This window comes from Stegostoma tigrinum, chromosome 19 (genome assembly GCF_030684315.1).
Source record: "Stegostoma tigrinum isolate sSteTig4 chromosome 19, sSteTig4.hap1, whole genome shotgun sequence".
Lineage (NCBI taxonomy): Eukaryota > Metazoa > Chordata > Chondrichthyes > Orectolobiformes > Stegostomatidae > Stegostoma > Stegostoma tigrinum.
The window spans coordinates 5,539,284-5,560,890 of NC_081372.1; the positions used below are offsets into that span (position 1 = coordinate 5,539,284).

The window sequence follows — 21,607 nt, forward strand, 5'->3', positions numbered from 1 at the left end:
AATCACTGCAGATTCTGTTCTGTACTTAGGCCCACAAGCTAGCTTCATGCGCAATGCAGAAACAGAAACAATTGAGAATAGAGAAAGAACCTGTAAGCAAAGCAAATTTGAAAATAATTTTCAAGCAAGGTTGTAGGTTTACTAGGTTAATCCTGGGATTGGAGAGACTTTCTTACCAGAGATTAGGTAGGTCAGTCTGTTAAACATTGGAATTTTGGGGAATGAGGAGAGATGTTATTGAAATGCATACGATGGATGCAGAGAGGTTGATTTCCCTTGTGGGAGAGTCAGGGCCAGACAGCATAACCTTAGAGTAAGGGGCTCCCCATTTGAGGCTAGTGAGGAAGATTTTTCTGTCTGAACATAATGAAGTCGAGCAAGTTTTGAGAAGATTTGTAGCTCAGGTTGAGGTTCTGGATGTGAGTTTGCTGCTGGACTGGAAGGTTCATTTTCAGACGTTTCGTCGCCATTCTAGGTAACATCATCAGTGAGCCTCCGGTGAAGCGCTGGTGTTATGTCCCGCTTTCTATTTATCTGTTTAGGTTTCCTTGGGTTGGTGATGTCTTTTCCTGTTCTTTTTCTCAGAAGGTGGTAGATGGGTTCCAAATCAGTGTTACATTACAATGTGTTACAATAAACACATTGATTTGGAGCCCATCTACCACCCTCTGAGAAAAAGAACTGGAAATGACTTCACCAACCCAAGGAAATGTAAATACACAAATAGAAAGCGGGACATAACACCAGCACTTCACCGAGGGCTCGCTGATGATGTTACCTAGAATGGTGATGAAACGTCTGAAAATGAACCTTGCAGCTCAGCGAGCAAACTCGCATCCATAATGAAGTGGAATCCTTTACCTCAGGCTGTTGAGGCTGGGTCATTAAACTATATTCACAGCTGAGTCAGACATGGTTTTAATCAATAAGGGAGTCCAGGATAATGAGGCGAAGGCATGAAATTGGAGTTGTGAATGATCAGATCAGCTATGATTTTGTTGTAGTGGAGTATAGTTAATGGGCAGAATGGCCAACTTCTACTCCCACGTATTATTGACTAGCTCTTGGACATACAGGTGAAAAAGTGATCTTTGCTACGCACCAAATTTGAAATCTTGATGCTTCATTTATAGGGTATTTCCAGAGATTGGACCGCATACTGCTTTCCAAAATGATTATGAAGTGAATGTACTAAGAAACAATGAAAAGCAAAAAAGATTTAATGATTATAATATTTAATTAAAAGAGGGAGAGAAGAGTCAAGTAAAACGAATAATTGTGTGACTAGAGTTTGTGCTATGACTTACTTTTTTGTCTTAAAATATTGTTGTTACAGGCAAGTTCGAAACCTTTAACACTGGGTCCACTCAAAGCTGAAGACTTAAATACGAAAGAATTTCCAACGAAAAAATTGGTAGTATTGGTCCATAAGAGTCCTGTGCCACCACAAAAAGAAACTGTATCAAGCAATGTTGCAGGGACTTGGACGATTGATCATAATTACAACGCTGTAAAACCTGAAAAGACTCTGATATCTGCTTCGGTATTTTACAGATCGTGTATGTATCATCCAGTAATTTTAAACATATGGTTTATTTTTCATTATTTTAATTTTCCCCTACATAAACAAACTGTCCAGTTAGAACAAAAGCAAAATAATATTAATACTGGAAATCTAAAATAGAAAATGTTGGAAAAACTTGGTGAATGAAGCATCATCTGTGAAGAGAAACAAAGTTAACTTTTCAAATATGTGTCCTCTTGCTGGAACTGATCAACGATACATCACAGTCAAAGGCCTGAAACATTAATTTTGTTTCTTCCACCACAGACACTACCTGATCTGTTCAACATTTCCAGCATTTTCTGTTATTATTTCTGCCTAGCATGACTTAGTTGTTTCTATAGCTTTGAAGAATTGGAAAATTTAGGTGACCTATATGTATCCCTTATTTTTTATTATGGACTTGTATCTTCATTTTATATTGGATCTATTCCTTCCCTAATCTAAGCATTGTTCCTCTTTGCTAATTTATGCTGCAAAATATGCTATTACCTAACTAAAAGATATATGAATATGATGGGTTAGGAGCAGATAACAGTATGGAGTTGGAGAAGCACAGCAGGCCAGGCAGCATTAAGGGAGTAGAAAAGTTGATGTTTCAGGCCAGGACCCAAAACAACAACTTTTCTGCTCCTTTGCCTGGTAAGCTCTCCTCCTCCACCTCCATACTGTGTCACCTCTGACTCCAGCATCTGCAGTTTTGCTATCTATGGGTTAGGAGTAGGCAGCTTGAGCTTACTTTGCCATTTGGAAAGATAATTTGATGATCTGATTGACCCAAATTCCTACAACCCCTCAAAAGCCTTTTACCCACTTGCTGATCAGGAATCTGTCTACCTCTGCCTTAAAGATATCCAAAGGTTCTGTGTCCACTGCATTTTAACGAGTGTTCTAAAGAATCGTAACCCTCCTGAGAAAAAATTTCTCTTCAGCTGTCTTAAATGGGTGACCCATTATGTTTAAATAGTGACCTGTAGTTCTAAATTCACCCACATGAAGAAACATCTTTCATTGTACACCGTGTCAAGATCCCTTCAAAGTCTGGCATATCTCAATCAAGTCACTTCTAACTCTTGTAAACTCCACACATAAGCCTAGCTTGTCCAGTCTACCTTCAGAAGACAACCTGTCAATTCTGGATGTTAGTCACGTAAGTCTTTTCTGAGCTGCCTCCAATGAAGTAAACTTTCCTTTTTTAAGAAAAAGTCAGAAGTCACATAACACCAGGTTATAGTCCAACAGGTTTATTTGAAATCACAAGCTTTCAAATAAACCTGTTGGACGGTAATCTGGTGTCACGTGACTTCAGACTGTCCACCCCAGTCCAACACTGACAGCTTCACATCATCCTTTAAAAAAGACCAGTACTATTCACAGACCTCCATGTAGTCTCACCAATGCCCTGTGTAAGTGAAGGATAAACTGTTTTATATTCGATTCCCCTTGCAACCATTTATAAAAGATAAGATAAAATGACAGGAGGTCGGCAAACAGACTCCAATCAAAGTGCCACTCCTAGCTGTACAAAAACAGCATTGTTGAATATCCTTTGATTTCTCACACTTCATTTTGGAGGAACAACTTTTGTTATGGTTAGTATCCTGTTTGAGAGACCTTCAAAATAAGAGTAGAGTATTGAGTGTAAGTTTTTAGAACATGACATAACAGCACAGTACAGGCCCTTCGGCCCTCGATGTTGTGCCAACCTGTCATACCGATCTCAAGCCCATCTAACCTTTTTTGTGGAGAATTTTATTCTGTTTCTTTGCTTGGTTAACCAACACATTGGATAAACACACATGCAGTCAGGCTTTGGAAACTTTTGGACCAGGCCAGGTTTGTACTAAGTTTAAGAGTATAGTAATGCATTTAAGTTTTAAAAACATAACAAAGTGATTGCGGTGGTACTTTTGGTACTTTTACTTTTGTAGTCATATGCTAATCAAACATCAATAATAATTGATGAATGTGGAGAATGAACAGAAGCTGCATTGAGCACAGCTTCTAAGAGCCCAAGTAAGTCATTTGCACAGTTTTTCAGGATGATGCAAGAGAATAGACATTTCTAACAGCTGGCTTCGGATTTATCATAGGATGAGATTGCCCACCAACAGGTTAGTATGAAGCTTGGTGCATGGTAAATGCATTACATCAAGTGGTAATTAATTTTTTAGCAGTAGTGAAATGATGTCTTTTAAAATGATGTCATTTTTAAGAATAGAAATCATTTATAGCAACAAAAACATTGTTACAAATTTAATGGTGGGAGGATTAATACTCACCTGAAGAGCTTTATAAGTCTGCAGAAGACCAATGCTGATTTGACTAGTAGAAACAATTCTGTACGGCTGCTGAAGAGCATTTCTGGTTGCCAACTCAGTGACTCACCATGCCCTCCTCAAATTTAATGGTCCGACCTTTGTAGGATTGATGGAACAAATTTTCATGGTATGCTAACTGGGGAAAACTGGATTTTCTAAATTTCATACTTCGGTTATAACTGCAAAACCCTCTGGCCCAGTGAAGATGGTCTGCTGTGGTGTGATATAAATGGTCAAGTTTGTGTAACATACAGAATGAAGAGGCCACCGGTTATAACTACAAGCGTAGAATTTTATTATAGGACAAAGTGTGCACAGATGTAATTTTTAATGCTCGTGTATATATTTGGTTTTTGTGTGTATATATATATGTATTTAAATGCTGTTTAGTATTAGCTTTCGCATCTGAAAGTCATGGGATGATGTAATGAGACATCAGGAAGGGTTAAAGGAATTTTTAATTTTCATTCTATTGTAATGGTTAGCTGTCTGTTATTATTGGGAAATCTGCAACAGTCATATGGAGGGGTGCCCTGAAATGAATGTTATTCATCTTTTTTAAAAAAAAGCAATCCTACTCGAGTGTCATCTGTTCATACTGATCTTCACAAAGCTGCAGAAGAGTGAGCACAACTTGTCATCAGAAAGCTAAGGCTGAATTTCATTATAACATTTATTTTTATTGTGTATTGCTTTCTGTCCTTCAGTCATCAGATACAGGTAAGGTGGCATGTGGTATTCTTGTTCAGCTCAAGTAACCAGTTAAGATTCATAATCATGGTCATGGAACACGGAAATAGACCCTACGGTCTAACCAGTCCATGCTGAGCATAATCCCAAACTAAACTATTCCCACCCACCTGTTCCTGGCTCATGTTGCTCCAAACCTTTCCTGTTCATGTACTTAACTAAATGTCTTTTAAATGTTCTAATTGTGCCCACATCGACCACTTCCTCAAGAAGTTCATTCCACATGTGAACCATACTGTACAAAGGGAAAGAAAAATTGCCCCCATGTCTTTTGTTAAATGTGCCTCCTCCCACCCTAAAATTGTGCCCAGTAGTCTTGAAATCCTTTGTCCTGGGGAAAACGCACCTACTATTCACGGTGGCTCAGTGGTTAGCACTGCAGCCTCACAGTGCCAGGGGGCCCAGGTTCGATTCCAGCCTTGGGCGACTGTCTGTGCGGAGTTTGCACATTCTCCGTGTCTGAATGGGTTTTCTCCCATAGTCCAAAGATGTGCAGGTTAGGTGGATCAGCCATGCTAAATTTCCCGTAGTATTCAGGGGTGTGTGAGTTACGGGGGGATGGGTCTGGGTGGGATGCTGCAAGGGGCGGTGTGGACTTGTTGGGCCAAAGGGCCTGTTTCTGCACTGTAGGGAATCTAATCTAATCTATTAACCCTATCTGTAAAAGGGGGTGGAAATATCATTATATTTATAAGTCCACTGCAGTGTCACGGAAATTTCAGATATCTGACACAGGAAGCTGAACACTTGTATATTGATTTTAAATTTTCAGGAGAAATAGATGGGCATTACATTGTTCATGTTAGCCACTGAGTCATTTGTGCACACTCTCTCAATGCACTGACTAAATACCTCAATGGTTGTGACAGTACTCAAGTGTGACATACAACTGGGAGTCTTTTCATGTAGTTCCTAATTGCCATTTGACAATTCAGAAGATAAGGATAGTTTCTAACAGAATTCCCTCTTTTTTTTCCCTCAAACATGCAACCCAATTGTTTAAAAGCACGATCCCTTGAAATTTTTACGCATGCGTGGCTGAGCAACTTATTCATTGCTATTGTTGAATTTAATAGCACTGCAACATTATTACTGTCGCGTAACGTGGCCAACACTCAGTAAATTACATTGGAGAATGAAGGTATTTTTGAAATACAAATATTAAATGTATTAAACTCTGTTGAGGACCACCATCTATTATCTAATGCAACGAGGAAATAACTTGAAGTCTGTATTAAGATTATTAAGCAATTTAGAAGTGTAGAATCATAGAATCCATATTGTGCAGATAGAGGCCATTCGGTTTATCGAGTCTACACCAACCCCCTGAAGAGCATTCCAAACCACCACCGATTTTTTTTCCCCCCCGCCCCCTCCCCATCCCATTGGCCCCACATTTAACATGGCTAAGCCATCTAACTACACAGCTGCATCACAGCGCCAGGAACCCAGGTTCGATTCCACCCTTGGGCAACTGTCTCTCTGGGGTTTGCATGTTCTTTGCATCTGTGTGGGTTTCCTCTGGGTGCTCCTGTCTCCCACAGTCCAGAGGTCTGCAGCTTGGTTGGATTGGCCACGCTAATTTGCCCGTAGTGTTCAAAGATGTGCAGATTAGGTAGATTATAGGGGGATGGGTCTGGATGGGATTCTCTGAGGGTGGACATGTTGGACAGAAGGGCATGTTCCATATCCTGTGACCTAACTTGCACATCGTTGGACTGTGGGAGGGAACCACAGTACTCGGAGGAAATCGAGGTAGATACTGGAAGAATGTGCAAACTCCCCATAGACAATCACCCAAGGCTGGAATCAAACCCAGATCCCTGGCGCTGTGACAAGCAGTGCTAACCACTGAGCCACTGTGTCACTGTAACTTCTACAAAAATGTCTAGAACATGTATGTTTCTAGTGAGCTTTATGCGTTAGTGATGGCGGGAGATTGTGGGATCAGCTGCGGGAGAGTGGGATAAATTCTACACATCATGACAGCCAATTGAAGCGCGATATTGGGCAGTTCTTGAGCAGTGAATCTCCTAGGCGGTCCAGAGATTGGAAGGTGACAACAGGAACATGTGGGGTAAGCAGTCTGCCGCGGTTGGGAATAGATCTGGCGAAGTATTTACGTATTTTACTTAAAACTTCCAAAACTTATACACTTAACTCTTGTATTAATATTTTAATTTAACAGAAATTTTAATAGATCAGATTAAGTAGACATTGTGATAAATAGGACTTGGACTGGGGATGGAGTAACTGCTAGCAGTAGTTAAACAAAAGAATGGCAGTTGTGTATTATGAATTGAAAGGCTTAGGAATCTATATCAACATCAAAAACCACAATGGTTATATTAGCTTTATAAATTACATACTATTTTCTGTTGAAACAAAGGAAGTTAATTTTCAAACGGAGAATTGAAGTATTGAGTTGTAGTGAAAAGCAGTTTCAGCTTTTCTGGAGACCTTGAATTTGAGATTGCAATAGCAAATTCCCTTTGCATTGGTATCATTCATTGGTACATATCTGTAACATAATTTTATTGTTTAAGTCCATAGCTTTTTGAATATTTTGATTTTTGTTTCTAAGCTAATTGGAATACAAGGCGGGCAAGTTTTCAGTGCCCTGTGGAAGGAAAAGCAGTTGCATTCTCCCAGAGGAAAAACAAAGCCATTATGGAGGATTTCTCAACTCACTTCCACCTTATTTGGATCACTTGGCAAAACAGAGTTATTTTCAGATACATTTGTATTTCTCACCATTTATATGCATCAATATGGTCACGGATAGTTTTGGATTTGGTTTGATATGTTATAGTGACTAAACTAGCTATTCAAAATCACAACTACTTTTCTACCCCGCCTTTGTTCCTTTTGAACCTTTTTTAATACGTATACTTGGGAATTTGATAACATTTAATGGATCGCATAGACCTCAAGTTTTTGAACTCATTTATTCAAATTAAAATTTTGTTTCTAAGCAAGTGGATAAACTTAATCAAATTGAAGTAATTTTTACAGAATTAAAACATAAAGGCTCTTCATTTTATCCATTGTTACTCTCTGAAACTTGTTCTGAGGGGGGAGAAGCATAAAAATGTATAATTTTAAAATGCTTTCTGTTAATCCTCAGTAAATATTTGTAGGAAATAATAACCAATTGTACAGTTCTGTAGTCAATCCAGAAAGTAATTTGACAGACACAAGTTAGAATTGGTGATTACGGCTTGGAAAATCATTGGGCTGAATGTGTTTATGTCTGCTGTTTGCTAAATCAGAGTGAAGCTAGCTTTGATTTAGCAAAGAGCAGGCATAAATACATTGGGCTGAATGATTTACTTTTCATATTTGTGTTTCTCCAATTCTGGCTTCAATTTTAATCATTGGTGACTGCACACTTGCCTGTAAACCTTTTGAAGTACGGCATTGTTCCATAAACCCCTTCACCTTTCTCCCTCTTTCTTCCTTTAAATTACTGTTTGACGTCTACGTTTTTGACCAAGCTTTTGGTCGTTTGCCCTGTTATCTCCCTAAGTGATTCTCTGTCAAATTGTTTGATATTGATCCTATGGATGCCTTGGGCTGCTTTACAATGCTAACGATCCTATGTAAACGCATATTGTTGATTCAGATATTTATCTTTTATTCCCACTGCATCTGCTGCTACCACTGGTATAATATTCTACCTTCCACCAATTTTCCTCTCCATATCTGATTTCACTTTCATGGTGGCAGTGGATGTCTTCTCATCACCACTAATTTTTCTTTGAAGCTGGCCTTTCCCCAATAATCTTTTCCAAAGCCGTAATTATTTGAAGGGAACTAGATTAAAGCCCTCCAGTGGTTAATATTTTTCTTGTATTTCAAGTCTGTCTTGTAGCTTCTCAACCCTTGTATAATTCTGGTGAACCAACGCAAAATGACTTCTGATTTCATAAAATTGAGCAGCCAAAAGATGACCAGAGTAGTCTTTGCCTAACTTGATTAGAGCAAATTTACCATAACTTTTCTATGATGTTATGCCCCTGTGTACGAACCAAAAAGCTGTTAACATTCTAATGCTTTATCTACTTGCACCCAGATGTGTCTAATCTCCTGCTTGCTCTTCTGCATCATTTCTTTTACATTTCCATTCCTTGCTTGTTTTCTTAAACTTCAATACTGGTAGTGAGAGTTTGATAATGTATTGAATGATGTTACTGGATTAGTAATCTTGAGGCCTGGAGTAATAATTCTGAGAACATTCACATCTTTCCATGGCTGATTAAAATTTATGAAATTGTAAAAATGAGTCAACAAAGCAAGTATGAGATTAGGAATTGTCATAAAAGCATAACTGGCACATAGATGTCAATTAAGAAATTAAACCAGCCATCTAATTCTAGATTCCAGTTGCACACCAAAACGATCGCTTTTTAACTGCCTTCTGCAGTGGCCTTGCAAGTCACTCAAGTGTAACAACTTATGCATGATCTTGTTTCTAAATGCACAGCTCTGAAAATTGAGTTGTATCTGTCACCAAGCATGTCGTACTGTTAAGCTATTGGCCTGAAGCCTTACAATCCCATGCTGTTGGTGAAGCTCTTTGTTGTTAGCAAATTGCAGTGATCAATTTGGAAACTGTGGAATCAAAATTTGAATTTATGGGAACATATTCATAAAAGCCATTTAAAAGCAGTTCAATTGTACTTCACATGTACTGTCATGTTGCAGAAAATTGCTCAAAGTATTAAGGTGCCTCTCTTAGAGGGGGAGGCTGTGGTAGTGATAATGTCACCACACTAGTAATTTAAAACCCCAGTTTAATGTGCTGGGGATGTGTTTAAACCCTGCCACTGCAAATGCTGAGAATTTTAATAAAATTACAGTAGAATTTGAATTGCAATAAAAATCCAGAATAAAAGTTAGTCCAATGCTGACCTTGTAAGCACTTTTGCCGTTAAAAACCCAGCTGATTCATTAACATCCTTTAAGAAAGGAAATCTTATTCTTACCTGGCCTACATGAGGCACTTAACTGTTCACCAATGTCCACATCCTGTGAACAGATTTTAAAAAAACAAAGTGGAGCAACTGCATGGAAGGATTTGAGTGAAATGTTCCATCCCTAATACATTGACCACTCACTTAGACTTAGCATAACATAAAACTTGCCCAAGATTCAAAAAGTTGCATTTTTGTGATATCTTTAACGGACAGAAGCTCCATGTTGAAATTTATTAAATGATGACCAGATAAATCTTATTAAGAGGGATAACCAAAAGTTTGGTTGAAGAAGGCAATTTTTACCACTGGGGGATTACAACATGAGACTGAGAGCTTTACATTTAAGTTACTGTGGGCGTGCCCTATACAGGATTGGGAGGTGTGCAGGTAACTTGCTTCCTACTTTTGGCCGATGTTCTTCATTTGGGCTTGACACCTTCCTGAAATTGTAGATCACCACTTGGAAATTGAACCATGAAATCATGGCTATTGACATAATATACTAATTAATATTGGAAAAGCAAGTTCTGTTACAGAACCTTGGCCTTATCTATTTACTCAACGTTGCATATCAGTATCTATTCATGCTTGTTATAGCATGAAGAGCAGTGTCTGTGATATATCACAATCAGCTACTGTTGATAAATAACATTGATTTATTAACATGTTTGAGCACTGCAGGTAAAGCTTAACAATCTTTTTTCATCGGCCATGCAGAATATTTCATTGAATCTCCATGAATCATCAGTGGTAAAGAACATAGAAAAGTACAGCACAGTACAGGCCCTTCAGCCACGATGTTGTGCCATGGAATAATCCTAATCAAAAAATAAAATAACCTAACCTACGTTACCCTCAATTCACTGCTGTCCATGTGCACGTCCAGCAAGTCGCTTAAATGTCACTAATGACTCCGCTTCCGCGACTAGTGGTATCTTTCATAACAGTTTTTCTTTTAAAAATGAAGATTCATTCCTGACTGTCCATTACAATAAGTCAGCACACTATCTGAAAAACATGATTTTAAATTGAAATTAAAACAGTCTTGATGAAAGACTTCCATTTGAGTTCTGGGTCACTTAAAACAGGAGAGTATCAATGGAACTGCCTGTTTGTGCAATGGTGTATTTCTGTTGTACTAAATATTTCTAATGACTGAAAATACACACGAGTAGAAAAAGCTTGATCTCTTGCTGGTAGTATTCGTATCTGCATTGGAGAATCAATTACTTTTCAAACTTCCAAATGGTTTCTGGAAAACCTTTGGAAATGAGCAGGTGTGCAGGAGACCTCCTAAATGTCTGACCATAGGCTAATAAAATTATTGAAGATTTCATGGCATCAGATAAAGGACCTCTGTCTTTTGAGAAGATGGTGCATTATTTACGTTCCATGTTGCCAAAGTCTTGCACTGCTTTAGTGAGAGAGAGACAGAGAGAAAGCGATTCTGTTTTCAACATAATAACACTGTCCATAATAAAATAGATGTTTTCTAATTTTGTGACTTCTTTCCTGGCATAGGCTGCTCCTGTTGGGTGTTTGTGTTTAAAAATTGGTCATTTGATCTTCGTCATTTCTGCATTTGATTCTTGTCACTTCAACCTCAATTTTTTTTAAAGTAATTCCATAGTATCAAATCTTATAATAGTGTACAGAAAACAGACTGTTTTAGAAAAAGTAAACCACTGGACAATTAACAGTATAGATTTGTGCCTGACAGTTAGATTGGGATAGATCACATTATTGTAATTCTAACTCCAAATGTTAGCAGAGAGCACCACTTTTGATTATGACTTGGGATTGAAATCAAACCTAGATCATGAAATGGTAAACTATACTAACTTGTAACACTGTTCAATTTCTTAAGTGTCACAGTCTGCCTGAAATGTCCTTAGTGATTGCAGTTCTGACTAATTAATTTTTTGGCATGATTGGTAATCTAACCTGATTTACTTATAGTTCTAATTATCTGTGACAACTCTGATCATCCATTGTTTGTTTCCTTGTTATTTGCAATCTGTATGGTCTGGAGTGTGGGTGGCACTCTCCCCTTTGAATAAGAAGGTTTTCATTTAAACCCCACAGCATATAATCTAAATTGAAATCGCTTTAGTACTGAGGGAGAGCTGTGGATGGAAAATCTACCTTTTGGATGAGAGATTAAAGTAGAAACCTCTTTAGACTTCTCCAGTGGAAGCATTAGACCTCATAAAATGTAGTGAAGAGGAGCGGGGGGGAAATTGTCCTGTCCAGAAGTGCTTCTACCATCACCATTAAAATATGACCTGGTCACTGTTTATTTCAGTGAAACAGAATAAGGCTTTGGAGCAGCAAGTGTGCTTCATTGAAAGTGATCTGCTTGCGAATATCCAAAGGCATTGTATAAATGGAACTTACTTTATTAACATCTCTTCCATACAAAAATTGAAAGCATATATGTTAGACCAGCTAGGTGTTCAACGTATTATTTAGATTCAAGGAGTTAATCAGTTGGTTTACATTCAATCAGAATATCGTAATGTACTATCTTGATCTGTTGCACTACTGATCTGTCATATGAAGCACAGCTGTAAAGTGATCAAACATGCACTGACCATATTCTAGTTGTTACACATGGCATATAGTTGAGTTTACATGTTAATTCTTCAAGAGGGCTGTGAAAAATAATATCCATGAAACTGGTTATGTCAACAAGTCACATTTCATTGGCTACTATTTGGATATTATTTACATAGACCTAAGTACATACCATCTCATTTTGTACACATACCCATCAAAATGCATAACTTAAATATTCCTTTATCTTCACACTAATTTATTTCTCCTGACATTCTAATGCAGTTGCTAATCTGAAGTCGGTTTTGAATTGATGCAAGAATTATTGAGGGAAAGAATTTCACATTCTTAATCCTTGTTTGAATGTTACATGTTCCACCCTATCCTGGGTACATCCGTGGAAAGCGTTCCCAACAATGTTGATTCACTCTTCTGTATATTTTAGATACCTGCTGATGTTCAACTTAGGAACATTTTGCTGCATTTGCTAGTCAAAGTAACAGTAAATCAAAGGATCTGAAGTGTGTAAATGAAGACAGGAACACAGGAAAATTCACAGTAATATTTGAGAGTAAAGGTCATAAATAGGGTAAAGATGCAAAACCACATTCACCGTTATGCTGCTTTGAAGGCTAGCATGATCAGGTTGTGAAATACAGAACCAAGACCTGGGTATTTCTTAACGTGTAGGCAACAGGCATGTATTCATAACTGAGTTGGAAATGGAGCAAAATTCAGGTAATATGCTAGGTATACTGAATTTTATACCTGCAAACATCTATGTAATTATCGGTGCTCAATCTTTTCTGATGACTCCGCCCATGTGAATCTTGTTGTGTATTTTCTTTTAAGATTGTGGGGTGGGTTACATTGTAGCATTAATGATTGTTGCAGAATTGGCTGATTGGAGTGAAGCCAAGGCTTGCTGTTTATGAAGAACGTTGCAAATAGATTGATAAATATAAATTAAAAAGATGATGGAAACACTCAGCAGGTCTGGCTTCATCTGGGGAGAGAAATAGTTGACATGTTAGGTCAATGACCTTTTCATCCAAACTAGAATAGGATTTAATCTGAACTTGTATTTCCTTAATGCAGAAAATTTGGCTCTTTCACTGCATACAGTAATTGCATGAAATATCCAATATAAATGGAAGTTGAGTATACTTTTGAATTGATGTTCAGTCAAATGCAGTTTTGTAATAGCAGCAATATCCCAGGAACCGCAATGGGATAAACAGTCAGCTATCTCTTTTTTTTAAATAATGGATGAAAGATGAACAGCATTGGGTGAATTCTGCACCTCTTCAGAATGTGCAGTAAAGTCTTTTACAAGCCGCCTGTGCAATTGGAACAGGCAATCGTAGCTTGACATTTGAAACATAGTAGTACCTTCTTTACTGCAGCAGTCTTTATATAAAGAGAAAAGGAAAAACAATTTAGAATGCATGAAATGTTGGAAAAGATTGCTAAAAAGACATGATGTTGAAGCTTTTTCATCTGCAACTCAACAGAACTGAAACCCAAGAAAATCAATATTAGAAAGGAAGCAACATTTTATACTGCATGAGAAGCAGGTGCTGATTCTTTGAGCTATGATCGCATGGAGATGCAACAGGAACTGCTAACTGCTTTAATTAACTGACCTATTTAAAACCAGTTAGACTGATTCTTATTGGTTAGTTGCCATTGGGATGCAACAAGGGCTGGAAATCTCCATCCCGCTTTAACTCTAGGGAAGACTCTCTGTGGTCATATTTTTGCCTGCAAAGAATAAGGTCCAGTATTTGGGGGGAAAAAAAGGGTAGCCTTCAGCACACAAATGGATCATTCTGCAAACCCAATTGTTTGGTGTAATTCTTATCTCACTCTCTAGATTATTTACTAAGTGTCTAATAGCAGAGTCAAAGTCAAAAAGATTAAAAACAAATGTGCCATCATGCAGGACGCATGGTCATCTAGTGTGCAATCTGTATTTTGAGGATCCTAAGAACGATACTAAATAACAAATAATCTGCATTTTGTTGCGAGGCGGATATTGGTAATCAGGAAATCTGTCTTCAGCTCTTGATCATATGATGGCATGCATCCACCTGATTGGGCAACCAGCACCTGGGTATGACCCTGCTACAATACAGTAATGTCCTATTGTGTCAGCCTGCATTGTGTTCAAACGTCCTAATATGGGATTTACACAGACTTCTGACTTTTAGTGGGCACTACAGCTGGGGATTATAATTGCATGACAGTTTGAAAAGCCCAAAATGTGGAGTTATCATTTTTGAGAGAAAGCGGTAATTCAGATGAATGTCACTAAATAAATCTTTGCTAATTTCCTTGTGCCAATTATTGACATTACAGTCCAGACCGTTAGAATGTTTCTCAAGTACCCTGCATGTATTATTAAGTTCCACCTATTAGTGTCATTCTTATTACATAAAGCATTTTGTTTGTAAATAAATTGAAACATTATAGAAAAGTTTTGACAATAGTCTTGGAGGTTCAGTTAGTGTTATTAATTCCGGCCCTCAATTTTTCTGTAAAATATGGTTGAATTTTATTTCACTTTTCCCAAAGGTCACGACGCATGTATTGAAGTTTTATTAGATATACTTACGATGAGGCCAATTAAAGATCTTTGAAATCTATTTGAATTAATCTAAAATCTCAAGGCAGTTGTGTTAACTATAAGAACAGAGGACATTGATGGTTTTTTTTGCTCTGCAGAAATGTGTTTAAAATCTTACTACTTTTTCAGGTGGCAAAAATGTAAATATTAGAGTTAACTAATCGGAAAAGTGCTGTATTTAGCTGCAGTTGTGGGATTTACTTCAGCTGTAATTGACAGTACGATACTCAACTGACTGGCCTCACTCAAGTTTGACATTTTTAGTTAATAGCTCATTTACTACTACTTAGCAGTACAAGTTGATTTAAGAAAACATAATGTTGATGCATTCATCAGTCGTCGCTCAAGCTTGCATTGATGTCACGTTTTTCACACACTGTGTGGGTATCACGGAATGCTTTGCAGCTACTGAATTATTTATGAAATATAGGCAGCGTATTTCAGTAAGCTGAAGCAAAGACAAATTTTACACAGGCCCTGCAGACTGCAGGAAGATACATGATGGCCTGATCTTGTGATGAATGGAGTAGTTGTTTTTGGACTGAACAACAGGAGAACTGCTCTGCTTCTCTCTAGATAGTGCCATAGGCTTCAGTTAAAAGACAAAACCTCTCAAAAGTGCAGCACTTCCACGGTGATGAACTGAAACATCAGCCTACTTATTGATGTTTTTAAAGCTTAAACCTTTTTATTCCTCGTGATGCTACTGTGGTTCCACCCTGGTGAGTTAGAAAAGGCTCAGAGTTGTCATGTTTTAGTGCAATAAATCCCTGGGCTTAAAATTAAAAGGATGTTACTAAGCAACCAATATAAAGTAAATAGTTGGTTCAGTATGTAACCATATGCCTTGAAGGTATGTTGGAGACAGTGAAGGTTGGGTGAACTGAGAGCATTCAGTGAAATATAAAAGTTGACTTTTTAACTGAAGTAAAAATCAAATGCAATTGAGTTGGTCATGATTTAAAAACAAATAAATTAAGCAGTACTCCAGTAAAGGGTTTATTGACCAAATAATTTGTTCCTTTCAGTTTATGTAGGAATTTAGCAATTTGGTGAAAATATGATAAGCAAACCAGATTGCAACTTAAAGCTAGTAGGTACTACTGTGCACATTTCTAAGTAATTAGCCTTGTGTTGTTCCACGCGTTGAGCTTGAGCAGTTTTGAGGACTGGTATTTTGATACTTAGTGAATATTTGCTTAGTGAATTGATGTTGCTGAACTTAAATTTGCAGTGATGATTTTTGCTTTGTGCAGTACTTTATTGTACATTCTAGCACAGATAAGTCAGAAAGTCTAAATATATTACTTTTTGCATTCTTGAAATGTGTCGTGATCCTTTAGAAGTTATAACGTGTGAATACTCCAGTTAGAAAAATGGGCACACTGTCACACTACTGCAGAAAGTACTAGCAGTACTTCCTGAAGCTGATTGTGTTTGCTTTCTATACATGTTGCAACTATTTGTTTTCAGCGTTAGGCATAAGTGGTAAAATACAAAGCTAGTGTTGAGAGAGGGATCAATTTTGCTTGTTAGTTTTTGCATCTGTAGGTTTTGCATCAACTAGTTACATGCAATGGGTACCACTTGGGTTCTGTGGTACCTTGATGAAACAAACTACTTGAATGCAAGTTCTAGTTAGTTGCAACATTAAACTGAGCAAATAACATTTGTAAACACAATGTATACTTCAAATGATTAACTACCAGTGATTTTCCCCAATGAAGTCAACACATCCGCAGTTTTTGGTTCCCAAACTTAAATATTCTATTCATAATATATATATTTTCCAAAATCTTTTATTGATTAGTGGAATTGAAGCATGCTTTTTATAGCACCATTTCCAATAGTTTTGCATCCAGACAATGAGGTCAGTAATTTAGTAGCATCTACTGCACTATTCTCCTCTCATTGAAAATATTTATTTTCAGTGACTCCAAAGGACAAGACAGCTGATTCTGAATCTCTCAACGAACAACCTTCTACAACTCTGCAGTCTGTTTCCTCAAAGCCATCAGCTACAGCGACTAAGCAGCCTGCGGGTTCAGTGGAACAACGTGTTGCACCTAAACGGTCTACTACATCTCAACAGATTTCTTCATCTAAACAACAGACTGCATCTAAGCATCAAGTCTCATCAAAACATTCAATTTCAACTAAACAACAGACTTCAACCAAACAAGGCAGCACTGGGTCAGAATACCGAATACCATCTAAGCATTCTTCAGCACCCAAACACACTCTGTATTCATCTGAGCAGGCTCCAGCTAGAAAATCTGCTGATAAGCAGCAAGTTCAACTTTCAGCACCGGCTACAAAAAACACCAGCCAGCTGTCTAACCCTCAGATTCGACATAACATCCGCCGGTCGCTAAAGGAGATACTTTGTAAAAGGTGAGGCACGATTGATGCAAAGATGCTGCTAAGAAAGAACCAGATGAAATATGTTGAATGTAGATGAATGTGACCATATTTTTGAAGCAACAGCCATACAAAAATTGTTGTTCTTTTCAATATCTAAAAGTTATATGTGAAAGACATTGCAATTTTCAGGGAGATAGTAGGAACTGCAGATGCTAGACAATTTGAGATAACAAGGTGTAGAGCTGGAAGGGTTTAGGCCTGAAACATCAGCTTTCCTGCTCCTCTGAGATAACGGGAACTGCAGATGCTGGAGAATCTGAGATAACAAAATGTGAAGCTGGATGAACACATCAGGTCAAGCAGCATCTTAGGAGCACAAAAGCTTACATTTCGGGCCTAGACCCTTCTCCAGAGATGAGGGAGGGGAAGGGGATTCTAAAACAAATAGGGCGGGGGGGGTGGAGGAGGCAGATAGAAGATGGTTAAAAGAGAAGATAGATGGAGAAGAGACATAGGTCAAAGAGACTGGGTTGGAGCCAATAAAGATGAGGGTAGGTGGGGAGTTACGGAGGGCATAAGTCAGTCCAGGGAGGACGGACAGGTCAAGGGGGCAGGATGAGGCTGGTAGTTAGGAGATGGGAGTGGGGCTTTAGGTGGGAGGAAGGACAGTTTAGGGAGGCAAGGACAAGCTGGGCTAGGTTAGGGAGGCAGTTGGGGGGAGGGAGATTTTGAAGCTTGTGAAGCCCACATTGATGCCATTGGGAACAAGAAACACCTACGCACGGTTGCTGCCATTGGGAACAAGAAACACCTACGCACGGTTCGCAACAAACAACTATACCTCCCAATCATGAACCATTTCAACTCCCCCCTCCCACTCCTTAGACGACACATCCATCCTGGGCCTCGTGCAGTGTCACAACGGTGCCACCTGAAGGTTCGGGAACAGCATCTCATATTTCACTTGGGAACTCTGCAGCCCAATGTTATCAATGTGAACTTCACAAGTTTCAAAATCTCCCCTCCCACAACCACATCCCAAAACCAGCCCAGCTTGTCCCCGCCTCCCTAACCTGTTCTTTCTCCCAACTATCCCCTCCTTCCACCTCAAGCCCCACCCCCATCCCCTACCTACTAGCCTCATCCTGTCCATCCTTCCTGGACTGACTTATCCTCTCCCTAACCCCCACCTACACTCACCTTTACTGGCCCCATCCTCGCCTCTGACCTGACTGTCTCCTCTCCACCTATCTGTTCCTTTATCCATCTTCTGACCGCCTCTCCTCTCTCCCTAGTTATTTCAGAATCCCCTTCCCCTCCACCATTTCTGAAGAAGGGTCTAGGCCCGAAATGTCAGCTTTCCTGCTCCTCTGCTGCTTGCCCTGCTGTGTTCATCCAGGTCTACACCTTGTTATCTGCAATTTTGATCGTTTTTTTCCCACAACAAAAAGAGAGGGCTGAATAACACGTTGATCATTGGCTCTAAAATAGTTTGCCATGTTTGCAAAGGTTCAAAGTACTGGGGGAAATTTAAAAGCAAGAAGCCCCTAACTGAATTTTGAGTTTTTGACAGTTTGACACTGGCAAAAAAATAATGGTTATGCAAGACATTATGGATTTACAATCTATGCAGTTTTGTTGTTTAACATATACTTCAGTATTGGGTGTTCAAATTAAAAACAGTGCATTTGTCTCTACAGTTTTGCTTACTTGGGCATCTAAATAAAGGAAGTGCTAATTCTTATATTTGCCACTTAGACCTAAGGTACACATCTATGTTTACAGTTGAATTTAATCCAATTTATGCATTGTCAGAAATGTGCCAGAATGGTTTTTGTCAAGCATGCCAATCTTGTCCGATATGTTGGTTACTTGCAATATCTTGTTTCCTGTGTTTTTGTGATCAGTTCACTTTAGTACATTTAGGCCTCTGAATGAACCTTGGCATCCCAAGGACAGAAAATAATGTCTTTGAGTAGCATAACCCAGAAGGATACTGTTGGGCCCATCATGTCTGTGTTGGCTGTTTGAGGGAGCTGTCCAATTAGTTTCATTCTCTACTTGTTTTTTCATAGCCCTGCACATTTTTAACTTCTGATACATATCCTATTTCTTTTTGAAACTTACCAAATTTAGGAATATCACTGTACAGAGGAGGCAGTTTGGCTGATCATGTCTGTGCTCCCAAAAATATACTACCTGTGTTATTCCCACTTTTCCGCACTAGGCCCATAGCCATGTATGTTATGACGCCTCACCTGCTCATCCGAGTATTTGTAAAAGTTGAGGTTTCCCACCTCAACAGCCCTTCTGAGCAATACGTTCCAGATTCCACATCCCCCAACTCTCTGGGTGTAAATGTTTTCAAGTTGTCTCTAAACCTCTGGCTTTTCACATCAAGGTTATGCCCCTTGCTCTTCTTGCTTCAACTAAAAGGAACAGCTGCTTTCTATTCGTCCAAATCTACGCCCATTTTATATACCCTATCTGGTTGTCCTCAATTGTTTCTGCTGTAAAGAAAGCAGCCCGAACATGCCCTGTCTCTCTCCATAGCTGAAATGCTCTTACCCAGACAATATCTTGGTAAATCTCCATTGCACTGGAGGCAGTTCAATCACATCAATCCTGTAGTGTGGTGACCAGAACTGCACACAGTACTCTGACTGTAGCCCCCAAAGTTTTATACACTCCAACATGATCTCCCTACTCTCATAATTTATACCACGACTGACAAAGACAAGGGTCTCGTATGCCACCTTAATACCTCATTAACTTATCCTGAAACCTTCAGGGGTCTGTGGACCAGCACTCAGGATCCCTCTTCTTCTGAGCTTCCTGGTGTTTTGCCATTCACCAACTACTCCTTTATCTTGTATCTTATTCTAAAGTGCATCTCCTCACATTTCAGAGTTAAATTCTGCACGTCACTGATCTACCCATCTGAACAATTCGTTTATATCTTCCTGTAACCTAACACCTTCCTCCTTGATGTCAATCTCACAGCCAATCATGGTGTAATCTGTAAATTTACTTATCCCTCCTATATTCTCATCTACATTGATGAAGACTATCTCACACAGTTACAGATTCAGCACTGATCCCTATGGTATGCCACTGCACACCAGACTCCAGTCACACAGAAATCGTTCAGCCACCACCCTCTGTCTGCTGTCACCGAGTCAATTTTGTATCCATCTTGGTGAGTTATCCTGGATCCCATGTGCTTTTACTTTTTATCAGTTTCACATGTGGGGCCTTGTCAAAATTGAAATCAGTATAAACTATACCAGCTGCCTTACCAGCAAATAAACATTTGGTCACATCCTCAAAAAATGCCTCTGCTGTTTTCTCCAATACATTCCAGTTCGTAACTGACTTAGTCTTATCATTATTTTTGCCAGTGAACCTTAAATATGGCCCTCTGCCATTCAAAAACAGTATCTCATATCTGAAAATCTCCATCTAATCTCCCTTTGATCTTAAAACAAAGCACTAAATAAGATAAAGTATTGCAGAAGCTGGAGATAGTCATACAGCGTGGCAACAGACCAAATAGTTCACACCAACCATGTTCTCAAACTAAGATAACAAAGTGTGGAGCTGGATGAACACAGCAGGCCAAGCAGCATCTTAGGAGCACAAAAGCTGACGTTTCGGGCCTAGACCCTTCATCAGAAAAGGGGGATGGGGAGAGGATTCTGGAATAAATAGGAAGAGAGGGGGAGGCGGACCAAAGATGGATAGAGGAGAAGGTAGGTGGAAAGGGGAGTATATATAGGGAGGGGATAGGTCAGTCTGGGGAGAACAGACAAGTCAAGGGGGCGGGATGAGGTTAGTAGGTAGGAAATGGACGTGCGGCTTGAGGTGAGAGGAGGGGATAGGTGAGAGGAAGAACAGGTTAAGCAGGTGGGGATGAGCTGGTCTGGTTTTGGGATGCAGTGTCGGGAGGGGAGATTTTGAAGCTGGCGAAATCCACATTGATACCATTGGGCTGCAGTGTTCCCATGAGTTGCTGTTCCTACAAGCTATGGGTGGCATCATTATGGCACTGCAGGAGGCCCAAGATGGACATGTTGTCTAAGGAATGGGAGAGGGAGTTGAAATGGTTCGCAACTGGGAGGTGCAGTTGTTTATTGCGAACCAAGCGGAGGTGTTCTGCAAAGAGGTCCCCAAGCCTCTGCTTGGTCTTTCCAGCTGTCAGCATTTGGCCCATATCCCTTTACACCTCTTCTATTCATGTACTTATCCAAATGATTTTTAAATATTGTAACTGTACCTACATCCACCATTTCCTTTGACAGTTCATTCCACGCACAAAACAAATTTCCCCTTTGATCTTAAAAATATGACCCCTAGTTGTGAAATCCCCCCACCTTAAGTGAATAGCAAAGATTTTTTTCCCTATCTAGGCCCTTCATAAATCGCTGTAAGGCACCCCTCAATC

General features: G+C 39.1%; 1 protein-coding gene across 3 annotated transcripts in view; it reads left to right on the forward strand.

Annotated features, from left to right (window-relative positions):
- The window catches only part of LOC125461238 (death-inducer obliterator 1-like), a 149,553-nt gene that overhangs the window by 75,547 nt on the left and 52,399 nt on the right, over positions 1-21,607 (forward strand). For all 3 annotated transcript variants that reach the window (XM_048549756.2, XM_048549757.2, XM_059652716.1), the window contains exons 7-8: positions 1,337-1,559; positions 16,731-17,193. In XM_048549756.2, the coding sequence (XP_048405713.2) occupies positions 1,337-1,559; positions 16,731-17,193 (686 nt within the window). The remainder of the gene's footprint in view (positions 1-1,336; positions 1,560-16,730; positions 17,194-21,607) is intronic.